Source organism: Xyrauchen texanus, chromosome 5 (assembly GCF_025860055.1).
Source record: "Xyrauchen texanus isolate HMW12.3.18 chromosome 5, RBS_HiC_50CHRs, whole genome shotgun sequence".
NCBI lineage: Eukaryota > Metazoa > Chordata > Actinopteri > Cypriniformes > Catostomidae > Xyrauchen > Xyrauchen texanus.
The window spans coordinates 5,217,297-5,238,235 of record NC_068280.1 but is presented as its reverse complement, the minus strand read 5'-3'; the positions used below and the strand labels follow the sequence as shown (position 1 = coordinate 5,238,235).

General features: G+C 38.2%; 1 protein-coding gene across 1 annotated transcript in view; it reads left to right on the top strand.

The window, feature by feature from the left end:
* Positions 1 to 6,116: 6,116 nt before the first annotated feature.
* Positions 6,117 to 20,939, top strand: part of LOC127644089 (probable E3 ubiquitin-protein ligase HERC3) — a 33,558-nt gene continuing 18,735 nt past the window's right edge. Inside the window, exons 1-17 of the mRNA XM_052127106.1 lie at positions 6,117 to 6,354; positions 7,764 to 7,878; positions 8,007 to 8,083; positions 8,237 to 8,458; positions 8,623 to 8,714; positions 12,336 to 12,466; positions 12,618 to 12,745; positions 12,842 to 12,912; positions 13,000 to 13,124; positions 17,523 to 17,582; positions 17,680 to 17,785; positions 17,868 to 18,048; positions 18,128 to 18,285; positions 18,394 to 18,471; positions 18,570 to 18,656; positions 18,784 to 18,852; positions 20,769 to 20,918. Of these exons, the coding sequence (XP_051983066.1) occupies positions 6,138 to 6,354; positions 7,764 to 7,878; positions 8,007 to 8,083; positions 8,237 to 8,458; positions 8,623 to 8,714; positions 12,336 to 12,466; positions 12,618 to 12,745; positions 12,842 to 12,912; positions 13,000 to 13,124; positions 17,523 to 17,582; positions 17,680 to 17,785; positions 17,868 to 18,048; positions 18,128 to 18,285; positions 18,394 to 18,471; positions 18,570 to 18,656; positions 18,784 to 18,852; positions 20,769 to 20,918 (2,067 nt within the window). The 5' untranslated portion in view covers positions 6,117 to 6,137. The remainder of the gene's footprint in view (positions 6,355 to 7,763; positions 7,879 to 8,006; positions 8,084 to 8,236; positions 8,459 to 8,622; positions 8,715 to 12,335; positions 12,467 to 12,617; positions 12,746 to 12,841; positions 12,913 to 12,999; positions 13,125 to 17,522; positions 17,583 to 17,679; positions 17,786 to 17,867; positions 18,049 to 18,127; positions 18,286 to 18,393; positions 18,472 to 18,569; positions 18,657 to 18,783; positions 18,853 to 20,768; positions 20,919 to 20,939) is intronic.

The following is a 20,939-nucleotide window of genomic DNA, read 5'->3' as shown; positions in this document are numbered from 1 at the left end:
CCATTTAAATACTTGTAAATAGTACAAGTTATGCTTGTAAACAATAAACATGGTATGAAATATAATATATGCATTGTAATTTAATATTTATTGATGGAATACTTGGATTTGTTCATTTTTTAAAAGCTAAAATGTGACCAAAATGATGAGAAACTAATAAAATATAATTATTTAAATTAATATTCCAAAGTATAATTAACAGCATTGTCTGAGAGACTATTTCTTTCACATGTGGACATTATAACTAAAATATATCCATATGAATCGACAGCAAATCAAAATTGGAATTGAATTTAGAGCTTATAAAATCGAATTGAATCGGGAAATCTGTATCAATAACCAGCCCTAGTAGAAAATTAATCCATGTCCATGTTGGTTTCACATTTTATTGGAAAAACCTTAATATTATTTTAAAAAAGAATATAATGAAATATCTTACAAATATCATTAAATTTTGAGTCAAGAATATCAATATGTTTTCTCAGGGTTACACCAAATGACCTGCACAAAATGTGCCTTTACCTACATAAAAATATTTTTTTTTACTTTTTTGATATTTATTGACAAAATAATGATTTTGAGTCTTGAGTGTCTTAATATCTACCCACATGTTGGTAACTGTCACGATTCCCTTGTTGTCTGCCCTGGGTTTCACTTGTCATTGTTTAGAACTACACTTCCCAGAATCCACCTGCCATCACCACTGCCATTTTGTTCATTGTTCTCACCTGTGTCTAAAACAGTCATCACTCCCTGGTTATTTAAGCCCTGCTTTTTGTTCACTCCTTGTCTTTCGTTGAATGTTGTCAAGCCTGATCTGTGTTTCCCTGCCCGAGTGCTTAGTTTATGTTTGTTTCCCCATCGAGGGTTTTTCCCTTTGTGTTTGTTTTGATTTTGCTAAATAAAGAAACCTGCATTTAGATCCTCTCTCCTCGCTGCCCCATTCTTAACAGTAACACCACACGACTTTGATTTGGTGGGTAAAAGCTTTGAATATTAACCATTTTAAAATGTAATTATTTCATTGCTTATTTTGTTTAAGAAATAATTCTAAAAATAATATTTAATTGTCCAAGAATTTCAAATTTGAGCTTTTAATGGGTGATTTGTTTTTTTGTTTTTTACTGCCTCTGGACAATTACACCTCATGAAATCTGTTACTTTAAGCCCCAGAAAAAAAAAAGAAATCAAAATGACGTTTATCATAATTGGCTTATTCAAGTAATTGTTTTGTGTGAATTGCATTTGCAATGTATTTATTAATCATTTAACAAATGTGGACAAAAATATGAGTATCACATCATTGACTCTTAGTAACGTTTTACAAAAAAATGCAACTTATGCTGGTTAATACAGTTAAATGTTTCAGGCAAGTCTACAGATTCGACTGCCTTTCTCTAGAGCAATTATGGTTCTTTTAAGGTTTTAAAAACTGCACTCTAGTGGTCAGTCCACTGTTCAGACAGGACAAACAGCCTTGAAATATTTATCTCTTGTTTGTCAAGAAAATATATTATTTGTGAACTGTCAGACTATATTCTAGTATACATTATAAATAATTCTGTATGTTTTCTGTTGTAATACATCTTCATGTAATTCAGTGAAAACATACAGAATTATATATCTGTAGCCTTTACGATGATAATGAAGATGAATAAAACAGGTACTTCTTTGATAGTTAAACTAATGGACAGGAACCTGGCAATGAGAAATTTAAGAAACTTTTTTCTAAGTATTCTCCACTCCAGTTATTTATATTTAGCCAGAAATATTTTCAGAGAAGCTTAAACAAACACACACACACACACACACACACACAGTATGTGTGTATATATATATATATATATATATGTATATATATATATATATATATATATATATATATATATTAGGGCTGTCAATCGATTAAAATTTGTAATCAAATTAATTACATGATGTCAGGATTACTGATTAGAAGGTCGGGTTCAAGTCTAGCACCATCAAGACACTTCTAATTGGGCCTTGAGTATGACACTTAACTCCAGGTTGCTCGAGAGATTGTCACTATAACAAGTACATTGCAAGTACTTTGATAAATGACTGCCAAATGCATACATGTAAATACAATTCAGTTATCATTTAAATGCATTTACAAATATTTGATATATATATATATATATATATAAAAAAATATTCAGTTAATTAAAATGCATTACATTCTTGTGGCAGAAGAGTTCATCATTGATAAGACAAAACAAAAAGCGGCTTTAGAATACAATGTATTGTTTACTACCATATTATTGATCATAAGTCAATCATTGACACACAGTTCACAGCAATCCATTACACAAGTGAATTTGTCAATCAGTTGGAGATTTATTATGAGGGCTTGTTTAAGGACCGTCAATGAACACCTGCATCAGACATGCTTTTGTAGCGTCTCAGGTGCGTTGCGTCATAAACATAAAATGTTCTTTACTGTGTCACGTTAAATATTGTTTAATACTCAATCTTTAAACACATCTTGAGATCCCTTAGTTCAGATTTACGCTCCATCAAGTGTTTTGAATGCAAGAACTTAACGATTGTCTGTTTTGTGCTGTCTGATTGTTTTCTTCACTATATAAACTGCACATTGCCACACAGCTGAAATTTCACTTACTGCCCTCTGGAGTAAACAGGTGGTACTACAAGCTTGCATTTCTCAGGAATCTTCCTTATTACAATCTGGGGGCATTGTGATTAATTGCGTTATTTTTAACAAAATTAATCGCACTGAATTAACGCGTTAAATCGACAGCCCTAATATATATATAGTCATTCATTTTCAAGACCAAATAATTTTTCCTGGATTGAGAAGTACATTTTTCAAGACACTTCTAAATTTAACACACAGTATTGTCAATATTTACCTTGTTTTCATACAATGTGGTTTTGTACATCATAATCCGAATGACTTTGTCAAACTTATGAATAATTATCAAACCATGAGGTCACAGAGTTGAACCATCTGAACTTTTTCCACATTCATGTAATTTTGAAAACTTTGTGAAAAATAAAAGACCTTCTGTTTAATAAGTGAAAACGTTCTTGCCATTTTGTGAAGTTGACAGTGTTGCTTTATTTTTCAGTCAAGAATATTTTGCTGGAAAACTGTACGAACCAAAACTACTGATGGCAAGTTAAGCGTAAAAAACTGATGCTCTTGAGTTGACAAACTGACCTTCCATCTGTTCGGTGAAACTGTTCTGTGATTACATTTACATTTACATACATCACACCTCATTCTTTACCTCTATAATTCAGGTACTGAAAAGGTACTAAAAGAACATCCAGTGCTTCTCAGAGTCAGACAGTTCCATAATGGCAGTCTTTAAAGTATCAAGTGGCAGGGAGTCCCATCAGTTAAGAGCGAGTCAGTGCGGCTGCTGTTCTGCCTCGCTGGAGTGCTTAAAACCTTTATCATCACGGTTCAGTCCCGCAGCGGCACACAAGGCTGCCGTAAAGGGACGAGAGCACGCCACTGAATGCATTGAAAGCAGATCGCCGTTTAGGGATTATGCGAGTTTGCTGCTGACAGGTTCAGTGGAGTGGCAAAGAGAAGCGCTTCTGTGCGCGCCATGTGTAATCTTTCCCTGTGAGAGGGAAGATGAACGGAGAGAGCAAAAGAGCGAGAGAAAGAGCGAGTGAGAGAAATTCAATTACTTGCAGTTTGGTCAGAGATGGCCTCGGGCCCCCGATGAAGGGTTCCTGCTTCAGTTTTGGGGCTTCGTGCTGTGCTCCACTGGGTTGAACATTTGACATTTTCTCAAGTAACTTCTTGAAGTATCACACTGGTATATTTTTTCCACTGCACGTTAAGGTTCGATTCGCCTCAACTCTACTCGCTTTACATTTCTGAGCTTGCATTTCCACTGCAGTTTAGTGCCCCTCAACATGGGTGGGATTATAGGCTGATCGTCATAGTTGCGCCGCCTCTACTGCCATGACATCATCTTAAACATGACACAAACTGACCAAAACAATAACACGACCGCTAGCTGTTAGCTACTAGCTCATTGTGCTGCATAAAGCTGCAAAATGATTTTAAATGATAAATACAAGTATAAAATAGGTGTGAGATTGTTTTTGATTCCTCTTTGCAAAAGCAACATTGCGGTGAAAGATCTTCCTTAAACTTACTAATATCGATGTATTACTTTAAAATGAATCTCTTTAGCTTTGTTTGGAATTACATATTTATTGATGTCTAACCACAAATTCTGAATTGAAAGCAAAGGATAATCTTGCTTCCACTTCATAACAGCACTAGAGAAAAGACTATTATCTTTGGTTAAGATCTACATAAGTTATTACATTTTGTTTCCCTGAGGTCAATAAACCCCAACAGCATGACCTGGATGTGAACCAACTACAGGTTTATCCATATTTTCTGCTTTTATGAGATGCTTCCAGCTGGCCATTGACTGCTGCCAGCTGACAATTTTTCGAGAAGGATATAGAGGCAGAGATTGCTCCAAAAAGGGTGGGGGCTCCAAATCGCCATTAAAGATGTAGGGAGCCCCTTACCTAACCCTTTCCCTAACCTAAACCATGAGTGGAATTCACTCCCACTTTTGGTGTTGGTGCAACCCCCTTTTGCTTTTCTGGATTCCACTTTGTCGGCCATAAAGAAAGCAAACATCGTGTGATCTTCCGTGATTGATGACTCTCTTTTCAACTCCAAATCGAGATGCACGTCATTAAATCTTATTAACATGATGCTGGTGTTATCTAATGCAGTCTTGTAGAATTATTTAATGTAGTGACAGACAACACCGTGAGTAAGCTCTGCTCATTTTTAAACATCATTATTTAGTGGAGGGGGAGGACGATGAGTCTGAATGTTGTTTTTCACAACAGAGGATGGTTTGATCACTCAATTTGGCTCGATCACACTTAATAATATAGCTTAATAATAAAGTTAGAAAAAAGTAATTATGCACAACCACTGAATAACAATAACAGTGTTGAGTACTTTCCTCACAAAAAGGATGCACTTCCAATATTTTATACTCACCATCATCACCACTAATAGCCAGGTACCGCATCCCGTGTTTTTCCGTTGTTAATGAATACATATAAAAGGTTTAGCGCAACAGAGTACTTTAATACAAGTGTCTTTCAAAACAAGACTGAGGTAAGTTCTGAGTTTACCGAACACATGGTTTGTCCCAAGTGTGAAGCAAGAAAATTACTTTTGGGTGGGCCTCAAAAACAATTTATGTTTTTCCTTAACAACCGGGATGTGGTGCATTCAAAAAGTTCTTTCAGAAATCAGAATTTATCCATTTTTATACTATTTTATAAATATATATTTGAAGTCAGAATAATCTCTAATATTCTGGTTGGGCCTGGGTCTAATGGCCACCTTTGTCTACGCCACTGGTTGCCACATGCATTTGTTTACAGTCAGTAGCACACATGTGTATAACTGTTAACCCTTTAGTAATGTAATAGTATATAAAAGGGCAGTATTAATTTGTTTGTTTAAGGCTATGACTTGTAGTAAACTGTAGCTTTAAATTATAAACCTGAATGGCTATTTACGGTAAATAATTAAACTTTGTTTTTGTGTCATTAAGTAATTAAAATAAAAAGACTAGACAACAAATATATGCTTGATCAGTGCAATATCCAATTTTTTTTTTGGTCGACTCATCTTCATGATGTCCGTCAATAATGCGCTTTCACTTTAATTCAGTTTGAGCAGGGCATCAAAAAGCAATGCCTGCAGCTATACTATATCCTTCTCAGCATTCCACGATTTTGTTAAAGGGGCGTGACTTGTAGTGGGCGTGTTGTTTAGTGGGCGTGTTTGTAGTGGCCGTGTAGAAGTCAGTAGGCGTGCGGGTTTTTTTTTTTTCATTTTTTTTTTTTAAATAACGTTCCACATGCATTCATTCATTTATCTCCTCTTCTTACAATTAGTTACTTACTCGCTTTTGTAACAAAGTAATAATAAATAATGTTGACATACATTGATACACGAATTACTTTCGTTTTATGGGAAAGTGCAGAGGTTTCGTTTAGGCGGAAAATAACGGGTTCCTTCGTAACTTTCGAGTTCGTTTCTCGTTTGATTCGAGAGGTGCTGGCTTCCTTCATCTACTGTGAGGATGTTGTGTTATTGGGGAGCGCAGGTCAGGGAGGGCTTCGGGTTGTTACAGCCTGATCATGTCAGACATGCGGATTTTGGTGGTATCCGCTTCATGTTTCCAAAATCAGAAATACAGGACCTGTCAGCGGGAAGAAGCTTTGTTGGATTCATCCGGGATGGGAAGGTCTCGGTCATGAGGTTGCGCCCTGAAGACAACCATCATGATGGCAGACTAAGTATGAGAAACGAACAGTTATGTTATGTTATGCTATATATGTTATATGGGTTGCCGTTTGTAATTATTTTTTTTACATTTTTTTTTTTTTTTTTTACAAAAACTGGTTCGATTTTGTCAGATTTAACAACATTATTTAATAAATTTATTGTATAAAAACAAATAATTAAAAATAAATATCAAATCTAAATCTAAATTTGCAATTTAAATCTAAACGTAAAACTCAAATATAAATCTAAATATTATATATAAATGTTAAATCTAAATCCAACATGTTAATCTTAAATGTTATTGATTATAAATCCTAAATATAAATTATAAATGTAAATCCTAAATCTACACTGGTGTCCAAAAGTTTGGAATAATGTAAAGATTTTGCTCTTACAGAAAGAAATTGGCTTTTATTCACCAAAGTGGCATTCAACTGAACACAATGTATAGTCAGGACATTAATAATGTGAAAAATGAATATTACAATTTGAAAAAAAATTCAGAACTTCTTAAAATACTTCAAAGAGTTCTCATCAAAAAATCCTCCACATGACGTGCAGCAATGACAGCTTTGCAGATCCTTGTTATTCTAGCTGTCAGTTTGTCCAGATACTCAGGTGACCTTTCACCCCACACTTCCTGTAGCACTTGCCATAGATGTGACTGTCTTGTCGGGCACTTCTCACACACCTTACAGTCTAGCTGATCCCACAAAAGCTCAATGGGGTTTAGATCCATAACACTCTTTTCCAATTATCTGTTGTCCAATGTCTGTGTTTCTTTGCCCACTCGAACCTTTTCTTTTTGTTTTTCTGTTTCAAAAGTGTCTTTTTCTTTGCAATTCTTCCCATAAGTCCCCCTGAGTCTTCTCTTTATTGTTGTACATGAAACTGGTGTTTAGCGGGTAGAATTCAATGAAGCTGTCAGCGGAGGACATGTGGGGCGTCTATTTCTCAAACTAGAGACTCTGATGTACTTATCCTCTTGGATATCCACATCTCTTTCTGTCCTTGTTCGAACCAGCGACCTTCTGAATACCAGATTACCAGTTATGTGCTTTAGACCACTACACCACCACCACTCCACTCCATAATATGAATAATGTTTACATTTTCTTGCTTTACTTTTGAAACGTGTGTAATTTGACATTCATCTACGTTTAGCCCCATTGTAAATCCTTTACTGTGCCTGCTTCTTTTTTAAATAATCAACAAGAGACAAATCAAAATTATAATTTTTTTGGTTATCAACATAATGCCACAAATTCTGTAGATTGAACCCGGAACATTACTTTAAGCATTAGGCTTTATAATATTTGCAAATGGCTAATTAATGAAAGTTATTATAATGAAAGTGTTACCGACTTATTTGGAAATGCATTTTCGTTAAAAAACAGAAATATTGTTGTATTTACTCCAGAACAGTTACAAATAAAGAATGATAAAATTACATCAGTTGAATGTGGGGATGCTGGTGCGGTCCTTCTCGCTCATGGAGGAAAAGTTCTTATTATGGACAAATCTACGATGTGCAAGTAAGTGACTGGAGGCAACACAATAAGCAATAGAAATAGCAATTTCCAAAATATCAATAAAATTACAATTGTCTTTGGTGTCTTCTATAAACTTTTAAATTCATGATCTGACACATTTGTCTCTGCAGTCCTCTCAAAGGCCTGGACAACAGGAAGGTGATTCAGATCACATGTGGAGACCAGCATTCAATGGCACTAACTCACGGTATTCACAGCCATTCTTCCAGCACCAAATGACTAGACAATGGCTGCCATTTTGTTTTTGGCAATCTATTGGCTTCTCTAGATTGACATGAATTCATAAAAATAATGCATTTGCTAGAGTAGATGTGCAGAGTTGATCCTCTTCTCCTCTCAGATGGTCAGTTGTTTGTATGGGGTGAGAACTCTCATGGTCAGCTGGGTTTGAAGGAAGGACAATCTGGCACTCTGACTGCTCAACATGTTCAGAGTCTGTCTGGAATTCCTCTGGCTCAGATCAGCGCTGGAGGAGACCACAGCTTCGCCTTGTCTCTCTCTGGAGCTGTGTTTGGATGGGGGAAGAACAACGCTGGACAGCTGGGCCTAGGAGACACCAAAGGTCTCTTCTTAGATAATGTAATAAAATTATGCATGTGACTTGGAATGCATGACATTTAAAACCTGATCTTGTCAAAGTTTCATAAACAATAACCATCTGTCATTAGTAATATACAACATCAATGCATGTTTGGAAGTAATGAACTTAATGTCTTTCTATAACAGACAGACACGTCCCAACAGTTGTAAGCAGCCTGACCCAGAAGAAAACTGTGTTGATCTCATGTGGTGGGGAACACACAGCAACTTTATCAAAGGTATTATGACAAATATAGTACATACTTCATTTGCCATTGGAATAATATCACACAAGCAAGAGTGCACAATTGCGAGTGTGATATTGCTTTTATTCAGCAGTTTAACAAACAAGTAAATAGCATTGAATAACGTAAGTTAGTTTGTACATTTATTTTTCGCCAGCAGAAATAGTTCCAAAAGACGCCAAAGCATCAAGCAGTTTGCTCTTTGCACTGCTTTCATACTCTGGTTTCGAGATAAATATGTTTCAATTCCAGCCTGATCTCATGAAAATCACGTGACCGTGGCAACATGTTTGCAAAGCAAAATCCCGTTCTTCATTACACGTTTTGCTGCAGTTTCCCAGTGAAATGTCCAGCAGGGGGCGCCAAAAGCCAGTGCAATTGTTGGAATCAGACAAGGTTTTTCAGGTGAATATTAGATGGACTAAAACGTACATCCCTAACCTAAAAACATTCATTCTTTGAGACTAGGTTGATCAGCTGTGAACAAATCGGTGTTTATAATGAACCGTAATAAACAAATCGAAGTAAATGAATCGTTATCGTTCACTTCGATTGTTTTAGTGGTGCACGAATCACTGTTTTTTAGGAATCAGTTGAGTCAATAAGACACTCATAACATGAAAGACACTAATTTGTCGTCACCAGGGCTGCAGGAAGGAATTCTTGGGCCCGGTACAAAATGCATTCATCGGGCCCCGTCCAGTTGCAGACAGTTATCCCATTAACCTGCTGTACCCGTACAGGTTTCCTGGTTGCGCACTGTTTCTGTGTTTATGTATAAACATGTCTCCTGCTGACCGCGATTAGATGCGCTCTACAAAATGAAATAGCTTTTCAGTGGACCCCCCCGCTCTACTCTAGGCCCCCCTCAAGCTCGGGCCTGGGACAAAAGGGTCCAATTTTGACCCCTTATCGGCAGCCCTGGTCGCCACCTACTGGTGTATAATGTAATCTGCAGAAGTTGTCATCAGCTATGTTTCCATTTAAGTTGCGAATTTAATTTATGTAAAAAAAAAACATAATATAGCAAAAACAATGCGAATAAAGCCACATTTCCATCCCATGTGTTCAAAAGAGCAAAATCGTCACTTCCGGAGGTAATGTAGCCACTTTCACTTTTTTATTAATAAATTACTCGCAGTTTAGAACACACAGACGAAACACTGTAAAGAACTTCGTCTCATATCTGGGAGCGACAGCACGCTAGGGTTGGCCGATGTCCCCTAAATTGGCAGTTGACGATGTTGACAGTAAAACATTGCGATGGACGATGATATCGTCGGCCGGGGTATATAATGTCATATAATTTTCAAAAATGATATGACAAATTATAATTTCGTTATTTTACTAACCCAACTAATGACTCGTCGGTGCTTTATCAGTACGTTGCACGACACGTGAAGCATTTTTTTTTTAGCTTTCACTTAAGAAGAGTTGTGCACTTTTTATTTTAATATATCTCTTTACATAAATACTATTTTCCACTTAAAAACTATAATTTCGTTATTTTACTATCCCAACTGACTCATCCGCGCTTTCCAATAGGTTGCACGTAAGGGGGAAAAATATTTTTTCCACTTAAGAACAGTTGTGCACTTTTAAGCACTTTTTATTTTAATATATCTCTTTACGTAGATATTTTTTTCTACTGAAAAACTATAATTTCCTTATTTTACTAGCCCAACTAATTAGTAGCCTACTCATCCGGGCTTTTTAATATATTACGCCTAAGAAAAAAAAGTCGTCTTTGGGCAGCCTTCTTGCGAAGAGAGCAGCCACAGCCACACTCACTGTTGAGCAAAAGGTCGAGGCAGAAATGACCATGTACCTGCAGGAAATGGCCATTGATGGGGAAGAGGACGACAAAAGGTTTCCGTTCATGGCAAGATTAGCACGGAAATATCTGTGCATATGTGCTACCAGTAGGCTACTCCATCAGAGCGGGTCTTCAGCACAGCGGGTAGTGTAGTTACTCCAATCCGCAGCTTATTAAAACCAGATAAAGTGAATATGTTGGTATTTCTGGCCAGAAACATCGAAATTTAAACATGGTCTATGGTGAAAGATAGTAGACTTCTTTACGCATTTTTCCCATCCGTTGCAGAGCTATTCGATTTTGCATATTATTTTTAAACGTTCATTTGTGTAGTTCATATGACCACTTTACAATATTTCAATAACATAATTTATTTTGTAGCCTGTGCTGAAGTTAATTGTGCTGCTAATTATAAGTGAAATGTTAATGGCGAGTTTCGGTCTGAGTGTTGTTCCGTTTGCTTGTTCTTGTTCTTCTATGTTTTAATAAATGTGTGTTATTCATATTCAACTTGTTTCTTTCATTTGATTTGACATTATGGATTTATGGCCAAGGAAATTTTTCTTTAAAATATTAACCAGACAAAAGTTATTTGACGTTCGCTGGTCTGGGTTTATCTTAAAATGCCGCTTTACAAGAGCTGTGACAATGAGCAAGATTTTCTGAGACACTACAACTACTAATAATTAATTAATAAAGGCTTAAAATAAAATATTTTAATCTAAATGTACAGTGTAAGACATGTAAAAAAAAGACAAGAAGCTAACAATGTCAAGATCAATATTTGTGTAGCCTGCCTGACACGGTATTTTCACAGACTAACACGTCACGTCTCTGGCATATACTACAGTATTTAAAATAGCATATATGCATTAGTTATATTCTCAATTTAATTTACAGAGCAATCCCTGCAAAGTTTTTAGGTTAACTATAGAAGAGACTAGGATTAGTGAGTCACACTAGCAAGACTCGCAAAAGGGGGCGTGGCATCACGATGGTGGCTCTACATCGTGATGTTGGTCAGCCATCGCGATGGACGATGATATCAACCCTACAGCACGCCACACAGTTTTGGGCACACTATGTGTGTGCGTTCCTCATTCCTTATTTGTTTTCTGTGCAAAATGTTTTTCAAAAATGTCAATAAACCTCCTCTTTGGCAAAGTTCAAGTTTGTATTCATCTTATTTGCTATGCAATCTCTTTGTAGGCTTTGGATTATTAGGACACCGTTAACATTTCAGTTGTGATGATTGGTCATCTGGTTAGTCCAGTTATGGACGAGTTATTCAGTCACATTACTTTTGTGATATTGTATTCCTAAAAAAATCAATAGAAGTTTATCAGGCAAAAGTGTTTCCATCATAGTTTATGCCCATTTCTTCTTATTGAATAAAAACATGTATCCACCTCAAGTGAGCATATACGTTTTTATGCTCATTTTAGAGATTTTATTCGCATCTTGGTGTTTCCATCCACATATTTTTATGCACATTTTGGGATATTGCATAAAAACTGCTGGATGGAAACAACCAGCTACTGAAGGAAACAGCCAAAGAAATCAAAATGAACAAATCATAATCCCCAACACTATTTGGAAAGCCTTGAACACAGACAAGCAGAGTGATACAAAGTATACCAAGCTTGCCCAATACAATTCAAGGACTGGAATGAACAAGTAGTACTAAAAAAGCCATCATGAATTCATGAAATTGAAAAGACATACCATTTTATAGTAAAGTAAGAATATTTGCAGTAGATGTCAAGTTGATAATAAAGTAATGATGGTTATATTATCAGGGCGGCACTGTGTTCACATTTGGATCGGGACGTTTTGGGCAACTTGGACACAACTCATTTAGAGATGAACATCATCCGCGGGTGGTCGCTGAACTGTGGGGATCTGAAGTGTCCCAGGTCACATGTGGAAGGTATACTACTGTTTACAAGCTTTTTCTTTTCAGAGCATAATTTTATTCTACCATTATACCAATAATTATTCTCTTCTTTAAATAAATATTAACAAGTTTTTATTTCTGGAGTTAAACTCAATAAGGCATTTGATTCTTTCATGCATCCAAGAAATCACACTCTTGTATTAGTGGAATCGTCAAAGCTGATCTACTCATTTGGATGTGGGATGCAAGGGCAGTTGGGAAATGGACAAATGTGCAATCAGTCTGTGCCATTACCTGTGAAGCTACCAACTGGTAATTACAAATACGTTTAGCAATGGTTGGTTTGTTGAGGACATCTTAATATTCATGGTTTTGCTCATTGACTGACTAAATGTTTGTTGTACACAGAATCTAATCATGCATATGTAGTTGGAAAACTCATTTCTGGGGAGAACCATTCCTTTGCCTTGTGTTTCAAGGTAGGATAAACAGCTTTTTTCATTAACAAATATTTTAACTACTATTTCAACTTGATTACTAATATTGTACTTTTATGTATTTTGAAGGAACTTGGGAATGATACAGCAACGCCTAGACCCAATCAAATCAGAGAGATTTTGACATTAGATTACAGAATGATTGAACAATGGGTGAATGAAAGTGACCCAAAATCATGGCCAAAAATAAAAAAGTGGGTGTTTGACTCTTTTCCTAAGACATTGCTGTGATTGACATTTTGCTGTTTATGCTGTTGTTGTAGTGTTTATACTGTATGTGTTTTCTTCATGTCACTCTTGAGCAGTGTTGGGTGTAATGCATTACTAATTAATTAGTCATTTTAAAGGAAAGAAAGGGATTACTATTATTTTCAGTAATTTAATTAGTTACTTCTGATGTAACAGTGGAGAATGCCCACTGTCCCCTCTGTTATTCGAAGTCCTAAGCCCCGCTGGGAACGGATGCAATGGCACACAAATGGTGGGCGAAATGCAAATATATGTTTTCCCCGGTATGCCTTATTCACTCAGTCATATGCAAAGTCAGAGAGGACAAGGAAACAGTCCTATTAGTTGCGCCGAAACGGCCCAACCAGCCATGGTTTCCAGAAATGATGGAGATGCTGTGCTGCTCACCTTGGGAAATAACACTGAGGAGGGATCTCTTCTCTCAGGCGTAAGGCACAATCTGGCATCCCCGGTCCCAGCTGTGGAACCTGCATGTGTGGCCCCTGAACGGGGCACACTACACACGCCAGTACTGACGCGTTCAGTCATGAACATCGTTTTACAGTCCAGAGCACCGCCCACGAGATGCCTCTAAGCACTAAAATGGAGGGTGTTCACTGTTTGGTGTCTCTCACATAGCAAGGACCCAGTAAACTGCCCGATACATGAAATTATAATATTTCTTCAAGAGCGATTAGACACAGGAGTCACCCCGTCAAAGCTCAAAGTGTTTGTGGCAACTATATCTGCGTATCAAGCACATTTCTTTAATGAGCAAGAGTTACAACTTGGGACTTACCTTTAGTCCTAAAAGCTCTCGCAGGGCCCCCCTTCGAGCCTTTGGACTCTGTTGATTTGCGCATGCTCTCCGTTAAGACCGCACTACAGCTGGCTCTGGCCTCAGTCAAACGGGTAGGTGACCTGCATGCACTATCAGTTGAAATGAATGTCTGGAGTTTGGCACCGGTCTTTCAAGAGCCACTGTCAAACCCAGGAAAGGCTATGTACCCAAGGTCCTGACCACACCCTTCAAAGCGCAGGTGGTTCACCTTGGAGGTCTCCATTTAATTCAGATGAGGAACAATCATTGCATTTGTTATGCCCTGTGTGGAAGCTACAAGCATACGTTGAGCATACTTGCCAGTTCAGACTGTCCGATCAGCTATATATATGCTATGGAGGATGTACAAAAGGAATGTCCGTCTCCAAGCAAAGACTTTCTCACTAGATTGTTGATGTAATTACCCTGGCTTATGTGTCACAGGGTCAGACTTTCCCAATTGGTGTTAAAGCACACTCAACTAGAGGCATGGCCTCCTCATGGGCATGGACGAATGGTGTGTCCTTACAAAACACTGGATGGTCCTCTCAAAACACATTCGCAAGGTTTTACAACCAAGACGTAACGTCTCTCTCTTCACAAGTCCTCTCTGTTTAGAGCACTTGCTATTCATAGACCATATACAGTATGTATCTATATATATATATATATATATATATATATATATATATATATATATATATATGCCCTTCCCTTTAAGAACAGGCTCCCCATCATTTTCACAACCGCCTGCATTCAGACCTTTATAATTTACCATAAAGTCACAAGCACTTTCATTATAAATAAACTCCCTTCCCGACTGGGTTCATAAGGTGTTAATTCGTTCTATATGACAATAGTTCATATATTCATTATGAGTGCTCTCCTCCTGGCCATCATGAGGATCACTCACTGCGGCATGTTCATATCGGTCGCCGTCCCACATGACTGCGCCGCCATGTTTCCTCTCTGGGAAGTTATGTCGTGTAGCGCATCGTGATGGGATTCTGTTCCCCATATGCGCAACTAAGCAATGTCAAGTGTACTGATACGTAAAGGAACGTCTTTACTACATACGTAACCTCGGTTCCCTGAGATGAAGGGAACGAGACATTGCACACGCTAGCCGCACTACAACACTCGGAGTTCTTGAGGCATGAGCAATACACTCCTTGTAATCAGGAAGGAAATGGTGTTTGTGCACCTGCTTTTTATAGCAGTCAGTTTCATGCCAAAAAAGGCGGGGCTCAAACACCATAGCCATTTGTGGCAGGGCGGAGGGCGGGGCCGGGTCGTGATCCTACACACCCGGTCCCGTATTAGGCTAATTAAGCCTCAGTTAGGGATAAAGGTCGACTGCAGGGGATTGTGCGGGAGAGAGAGAGCGTTAACGGACATGTCCGTCATGTGTGTGTTTATGTTGTCTTTTAAGTTTATCATTAAAACTATTATTTATATCGTCAAGCTGGTTCTCGCCTCCTCCTTTCCATTGATCGCGTTACACTGGTGCCGAAGCCCGGAAAGGAGGAGGGACGATGGCCGCCGACCGCGAGGGGAGAAGGGGCTCCTAACCGACCGCCTGGAGTGGTCAGGGCCGCTGCCAGGGGCGGAGGAGTTCCCTACCAGCCGCTGAAACGCGGCAGGGTTTAAGACCGCCGACCGCGAGGGGAGGAGCTCACTGCCGACCGCCTGGAGCGAGAGAACCGCTGCCAGGGGCGGGGGAGACCCCTTCTGTTCCCCGAGAACGTGGCGGGGCGTTCCATCCGCCAGGGGCTGGAGGACTGCCTCTGATCCGCCCGGAGAGGTGCGGCTGTCGTCCGATAGAGGGTGGAGGAGTGGCCGAGGAACAAGCTGCGGCGTATCGGAGAACTGGCGAGTAAGAGGTTTTTTTTTCATCTCTCTCTCTCCTCTCTCCTCTCTCCTCTCTCTCTCTCTCTCACTGTCGCTCTGCGTTGGCCTTTATCGTCTTTTAAATTGTACAGTGTTTTTTTGGGGGGTACTACACTGTTACAGGAAGTACCCCCCATTTTAATTATTTCTGTTTCCCTCCCCTTGTCCCCTCCCTCGTCCAGGTAGATGGGGATGACCTGCCGGCAGACTAAACTTAAAGCACGCCCTCCCCCTGGGAAAGAGGGGGGGTGTACGTCAGGCCAGGGGCTCCCCAGCCTGAGAGAACGAGGGAGGAATGTGGCAGGGTGGAGGGCGGGGCCGGGTCGTGATCCTACACACCCGGTCCCGTATTAGGCTAATTAAGCCTCCGTTAGGGATAAATGTCGACTGCAGGGGATCGTGCGGGAGAGAGAGATCGTTAACGGACATGTCCGTCATGTGTGTGTTTATGTTGTCTTTTAAGTTTATCATTAAAACTATTATTTATATCGTCAAGCCGGTTCTCGCCTCCTCCTTTCCATTGATCACGTTACACCAATGTTAGAATATGGGCGTTATTGTAGAGGTTTCAACTAGGTCATGTATGAAGGCACTACCCATATGTGTAACTACGCAATGTCTTGTTCCCTTCGTCTCAGGGAACCGAGGTTACGTGCGTAACCGAGACGTTTTACTTAAGTAATATTTTAAACTGTAGTAAACATAGTTTTTGGCAGAAATCATGATTTTACTATAGTAATATATTAAACAGTACTAAACATAGTTTTGGACAGAAATCATGGTTTTAGTAAAGTAATATTTTAAACCGTAGTAAACATAGTTTTTGGAAGAAATCATGGTTTTAATACAGTATACTGAAATGTTTTTACTATAGATTAACCATTGTTAATCTTGTGGTTACTATGGTTTTACCATGGTATTTGTATAGTAAAACCCTAATAACCACAAAGTTATAATTTTTATTAACAAAGTTTACATTTTCGTATAATATTACTATGTTCCTGCAGTAAAACAATGTAAAACCATGGCAAATGTATTGCGAGGGAATGCAACTATTGCAAGGGCATGCTAAACTTATTCCGAGGGAATGCAAACTATTGTTAGGGCACGTGGAAAAAACTTCCTGGCCCGTAAGAGGCTCAGTAGATTAGTCTGTTCCAACTGGTTAACATTTTTAAGGGAAAATCCCCTATAACAGGATCCACCTCTACATCTGTTTACCAATTCTGGATTTGTTTTAGAGCACTAACTGAGAGGTAGCCACACAAACATTCTGCAGTTTTCTCTAACCTAAAGTTCAAAACTTAAATTAACACGTGAGTGGTGGTAGCGTAGTGGCTAAAGCACAGGGCTGTTATTCAGAAGGTCGCTGGTTCGATCCCCACAGCCACCACCATTGTGTCCTTGAGCAAGGCACTTAACTCCAGGTTGCTCCGGGGGGATCGTCCCTGTAATAAGTGCACTGTAAGTCGCTTTGGATAAAAGCATCTGCTAAATGCATAAATGTAAACACATGGAACTTATAAAGATTCTTACAAGTTTTTAATTCAATGTTTTGTAGCCTAATATTGTAATGCATTAGTAAAATGTTATTGGTAATGGATATAAATGGAATATAAAAGACCATGTAAATGTATTGTTTTGTTATTTACAGTGAAATCAACAAAGTGTTCTCATCCACTGCCTCTTTAAATGGAAGTTTTCTCAAAACAAGGTAATTCCTCTTTTCTAGCAATTTCTCCTTTTCTGTTCTCCTTCAAAGTATCTTGTCACCCATCACAGACTTTTAAGCCAATTTCATTTTTTTTTAGTTGTGATGAACATTACCAGACATCTGTGGAGCTCTGTGGTTTGGATTTTGACCTGATCAAACAGTCTTTTGCAAAGTTATCAGAGAATAAAATGGTGCTATCAGAGGTAATCCCCGATCCAAAATGCACCAAAAATATCAAATCTTATATGAATGAATGTAGTTTACAATTTTTGTACTGTGCCTCAGGTTGTGAACGTTGTTCAGCGTACACTGCTGCCTTCTCTGAACACAAATCCAGCTGGTGTTGAAGCTTTGAGACTTTACCTTCTCCTCCCTGAACTCATCAACAGAACTGAATGCACCGAATGTACGGAAACACTGGCCTCCAAAATCCTTCAGCTGAATCCTGCTGCTCTGAAGGTGTTAGGTAAAACCGGAATCCCTTTTCAACCTTTATGTTTGTATTTTATTGGTCTAAGACTTTTCATGATATCTTATGTTTTTAGAGAACTACTGGTCCAAACTCCCTGATGACTGTCTCAAAGGCTTGGTGGTGTTGTTTCGTAAAGAATCTGCTAAGTTGATTTACAGGATTTGCCATGGCAAAATGAACATACTGAAACGACTGCAGAAATGTGTGCAGGTCCTTCAGATGCTTTATAAGGTGCCTTCATTACACATTACATCCCAAGATGAAATTCACAATCGTAGACAACTCGTTTAAACAGAGAACTTTATAATAGCCATTTACTTTTGTGTCTGTGTTGTAAAGGTCCGCTGCATTACCCGCAATGACATGATCACAAACAGGGATTTCATCATTCATGAGATCAATGATCTCATTGACACGGTGAGAACCAAAACAACTGTGAATTCCATTTCACAAAGAGGCCATTTTTTGGAGGAGCACCTAAATAACACAGAATTCTCTTTTTCTCGCATCAACAGCTTCAAGCCACAGATGTAACCACAGTTTGTCTTTGGGATGGGTGTGAAGATCTCAGTGAAATTTTTAAACTGAGAGATTACTATATTGTGGGTATCACAGACTTCTGGCCATGATAATGTGGGCATTTCAAAGAGATGCATATGATATTTATTGTTATTTGTTCAAGACGACTATTGCGATCTTATAGCAGTAACATGCTTTTCTTTTGTTCAGGGAACTCTTAAAGTGCTGGTCAATTTCCCCTTTGTGGCTGACACCATTTCTAAACAGCAAATATTTACTGTAAGTCAGAGACAGTCATACAATGTTTTAATATGTACACTGAAAACAAATGACTAGTAAGATTTACTTGAAAAGTTAATATATGTAGGAAATCATGAGCAATCACATTAAAATTAAGACTTCAGTCATATCAGTAACCTTATAAAAGCTGTTTTATTCTACATGGAGAGGGTCCCCTCATGGGGGCTGCCATGTTAGAATCACATGACCAGCCGAATACTACTCACTAAATCTCACTACAATAGCATCTGAAACTGAAACTATTGATTTTAAATGATGCTGCATCCAAACCACTAGGTGTCAGTGTTCATCCAAGATGACACAAAGACAAAAGTTACTGAGTGCACGTTTTAACCATGCTATGTAATCTATCTGGCAGCATCACATTGCATTATTGGCAATAGAAATAAAATATAGAGCTGTGAGCGCAGATCTCAACACTTGGTGCGCAAAAGACAATGAAGGTAACAATCAACTGATATTTTTCCGTCATTAACGAGTAAATTTGAGTAGAAAATTAACGTCCGCCTACACAAAACAAGAAGTTACCAAACGTAACAACAAAATCAACAATAAAATCGGTGTTAATAAACTCGCAAACAGTGAAACAGTGCAAGCTCATTAATTATTCAAATCCAGTGCATGCTGGGAACACCAGCTTCGAAAAGTTACATAAAATTTGCTTATTTTATTTACCTGTAAAATGTTCAAATTAGTGAATAAATATGAAAAGGTTTTCTACTTTAGGATTGATACATGATGACACATTGTAGAGCTAACAAGCGATCAATAATAATATTTACTTGGAAGCATGTTTGAACTGAGTAAATGTGAATTTACATAATATTTTCAAGTTCTTGCTTAAACTAGCATATATTCAGGGGCTGATTCACTAAACTTTTGCACCACTGCTGGGCGTGGTACTACAGCACAAAAATCTGCGTCTTATTCACTAACCTCCCACAATCAAGTTTAGCGGGCGGCGAAATTTCACTGTGTCTTCAATATTTAAATGAAGTCACTGTGACGCCTTTCCACGCAAATATGCCTCCTTTCTATGTAAATAAAGCTCATGAAAGTTTGCGCTTCATTCACAAAACTCAATTTGCACTGTGCAATTTACATTGCGCTATTGCCGCCAAATGAAAGTAGTCTTTAAAATGAATTTTATTTAAAAGAAATGTTTGTGAACATTTTCAACTGATCATATCAGCTGGTATTAATTAAATAATCATCAAATTATGTTTAAGAGTGTTATAATCTGGCATACTGTATATCCAGATGCGCGGTGTCGTCAAGCGCACATTCTGCATGTTTAAGAGATGATCAAAGTGATGCTGTTCAGTCCCGGTGTTGTGCCATAATTTGACTCCCTGCCAGATTCTTACTCCCCGCTACCTGATTGGTCCTTACCCCATAAAGCCCACCCCTACACCAACCCTAACCCTTATAGGGAGTGTTTGGGTCCTTATCCCTAATGCCCATCCCTACACCCATCCATAAACATAAGGATACTAGGGAGTGAAATATCAGCATGACAGCAGCAGGGTGGTCTGCAGCATCCTCGGCTATATTGCGCTCAGAATTGGACCGCAAGATCAGAATTGATTTAAACATTTAGGTTTAAGATTTTAATGTTGTGGGCACGTTTGTGGTGTTGCCTGATCTGCATAATTCCTTCAGTGAATCAGACGCTAAACGCAAAAATTAAAAGAAAAAAGGTACTTTTAGCGTGCACAATTCATTCTTAGTTAATCCGCCCCTCAGTCTTTTCTGCTTTATTTACTTCTCCACAAAAAAAATCATTTTTTTCAGTGTATTTCATACTAGTCTAAATGTGCTAATAATTGTATAATACTCTAAATACCCAAATTCCCTAACCCTAAAGCTAACAATTTAACTTTTATTTTTCTAAGTACTTGCAGAATCCTTTCTTGGAGGGTTTTCCAGAAATAGACCTACTCAATTTCCATCGGAACAAGTTGCACATAAACCGGCAAACAATATTGAAGGACACACTTTTTTATCTCAAAATAGGCATCATCTCATTTTCCATTAATCTGCAGGTAGTATCGTCTTACTGAAAC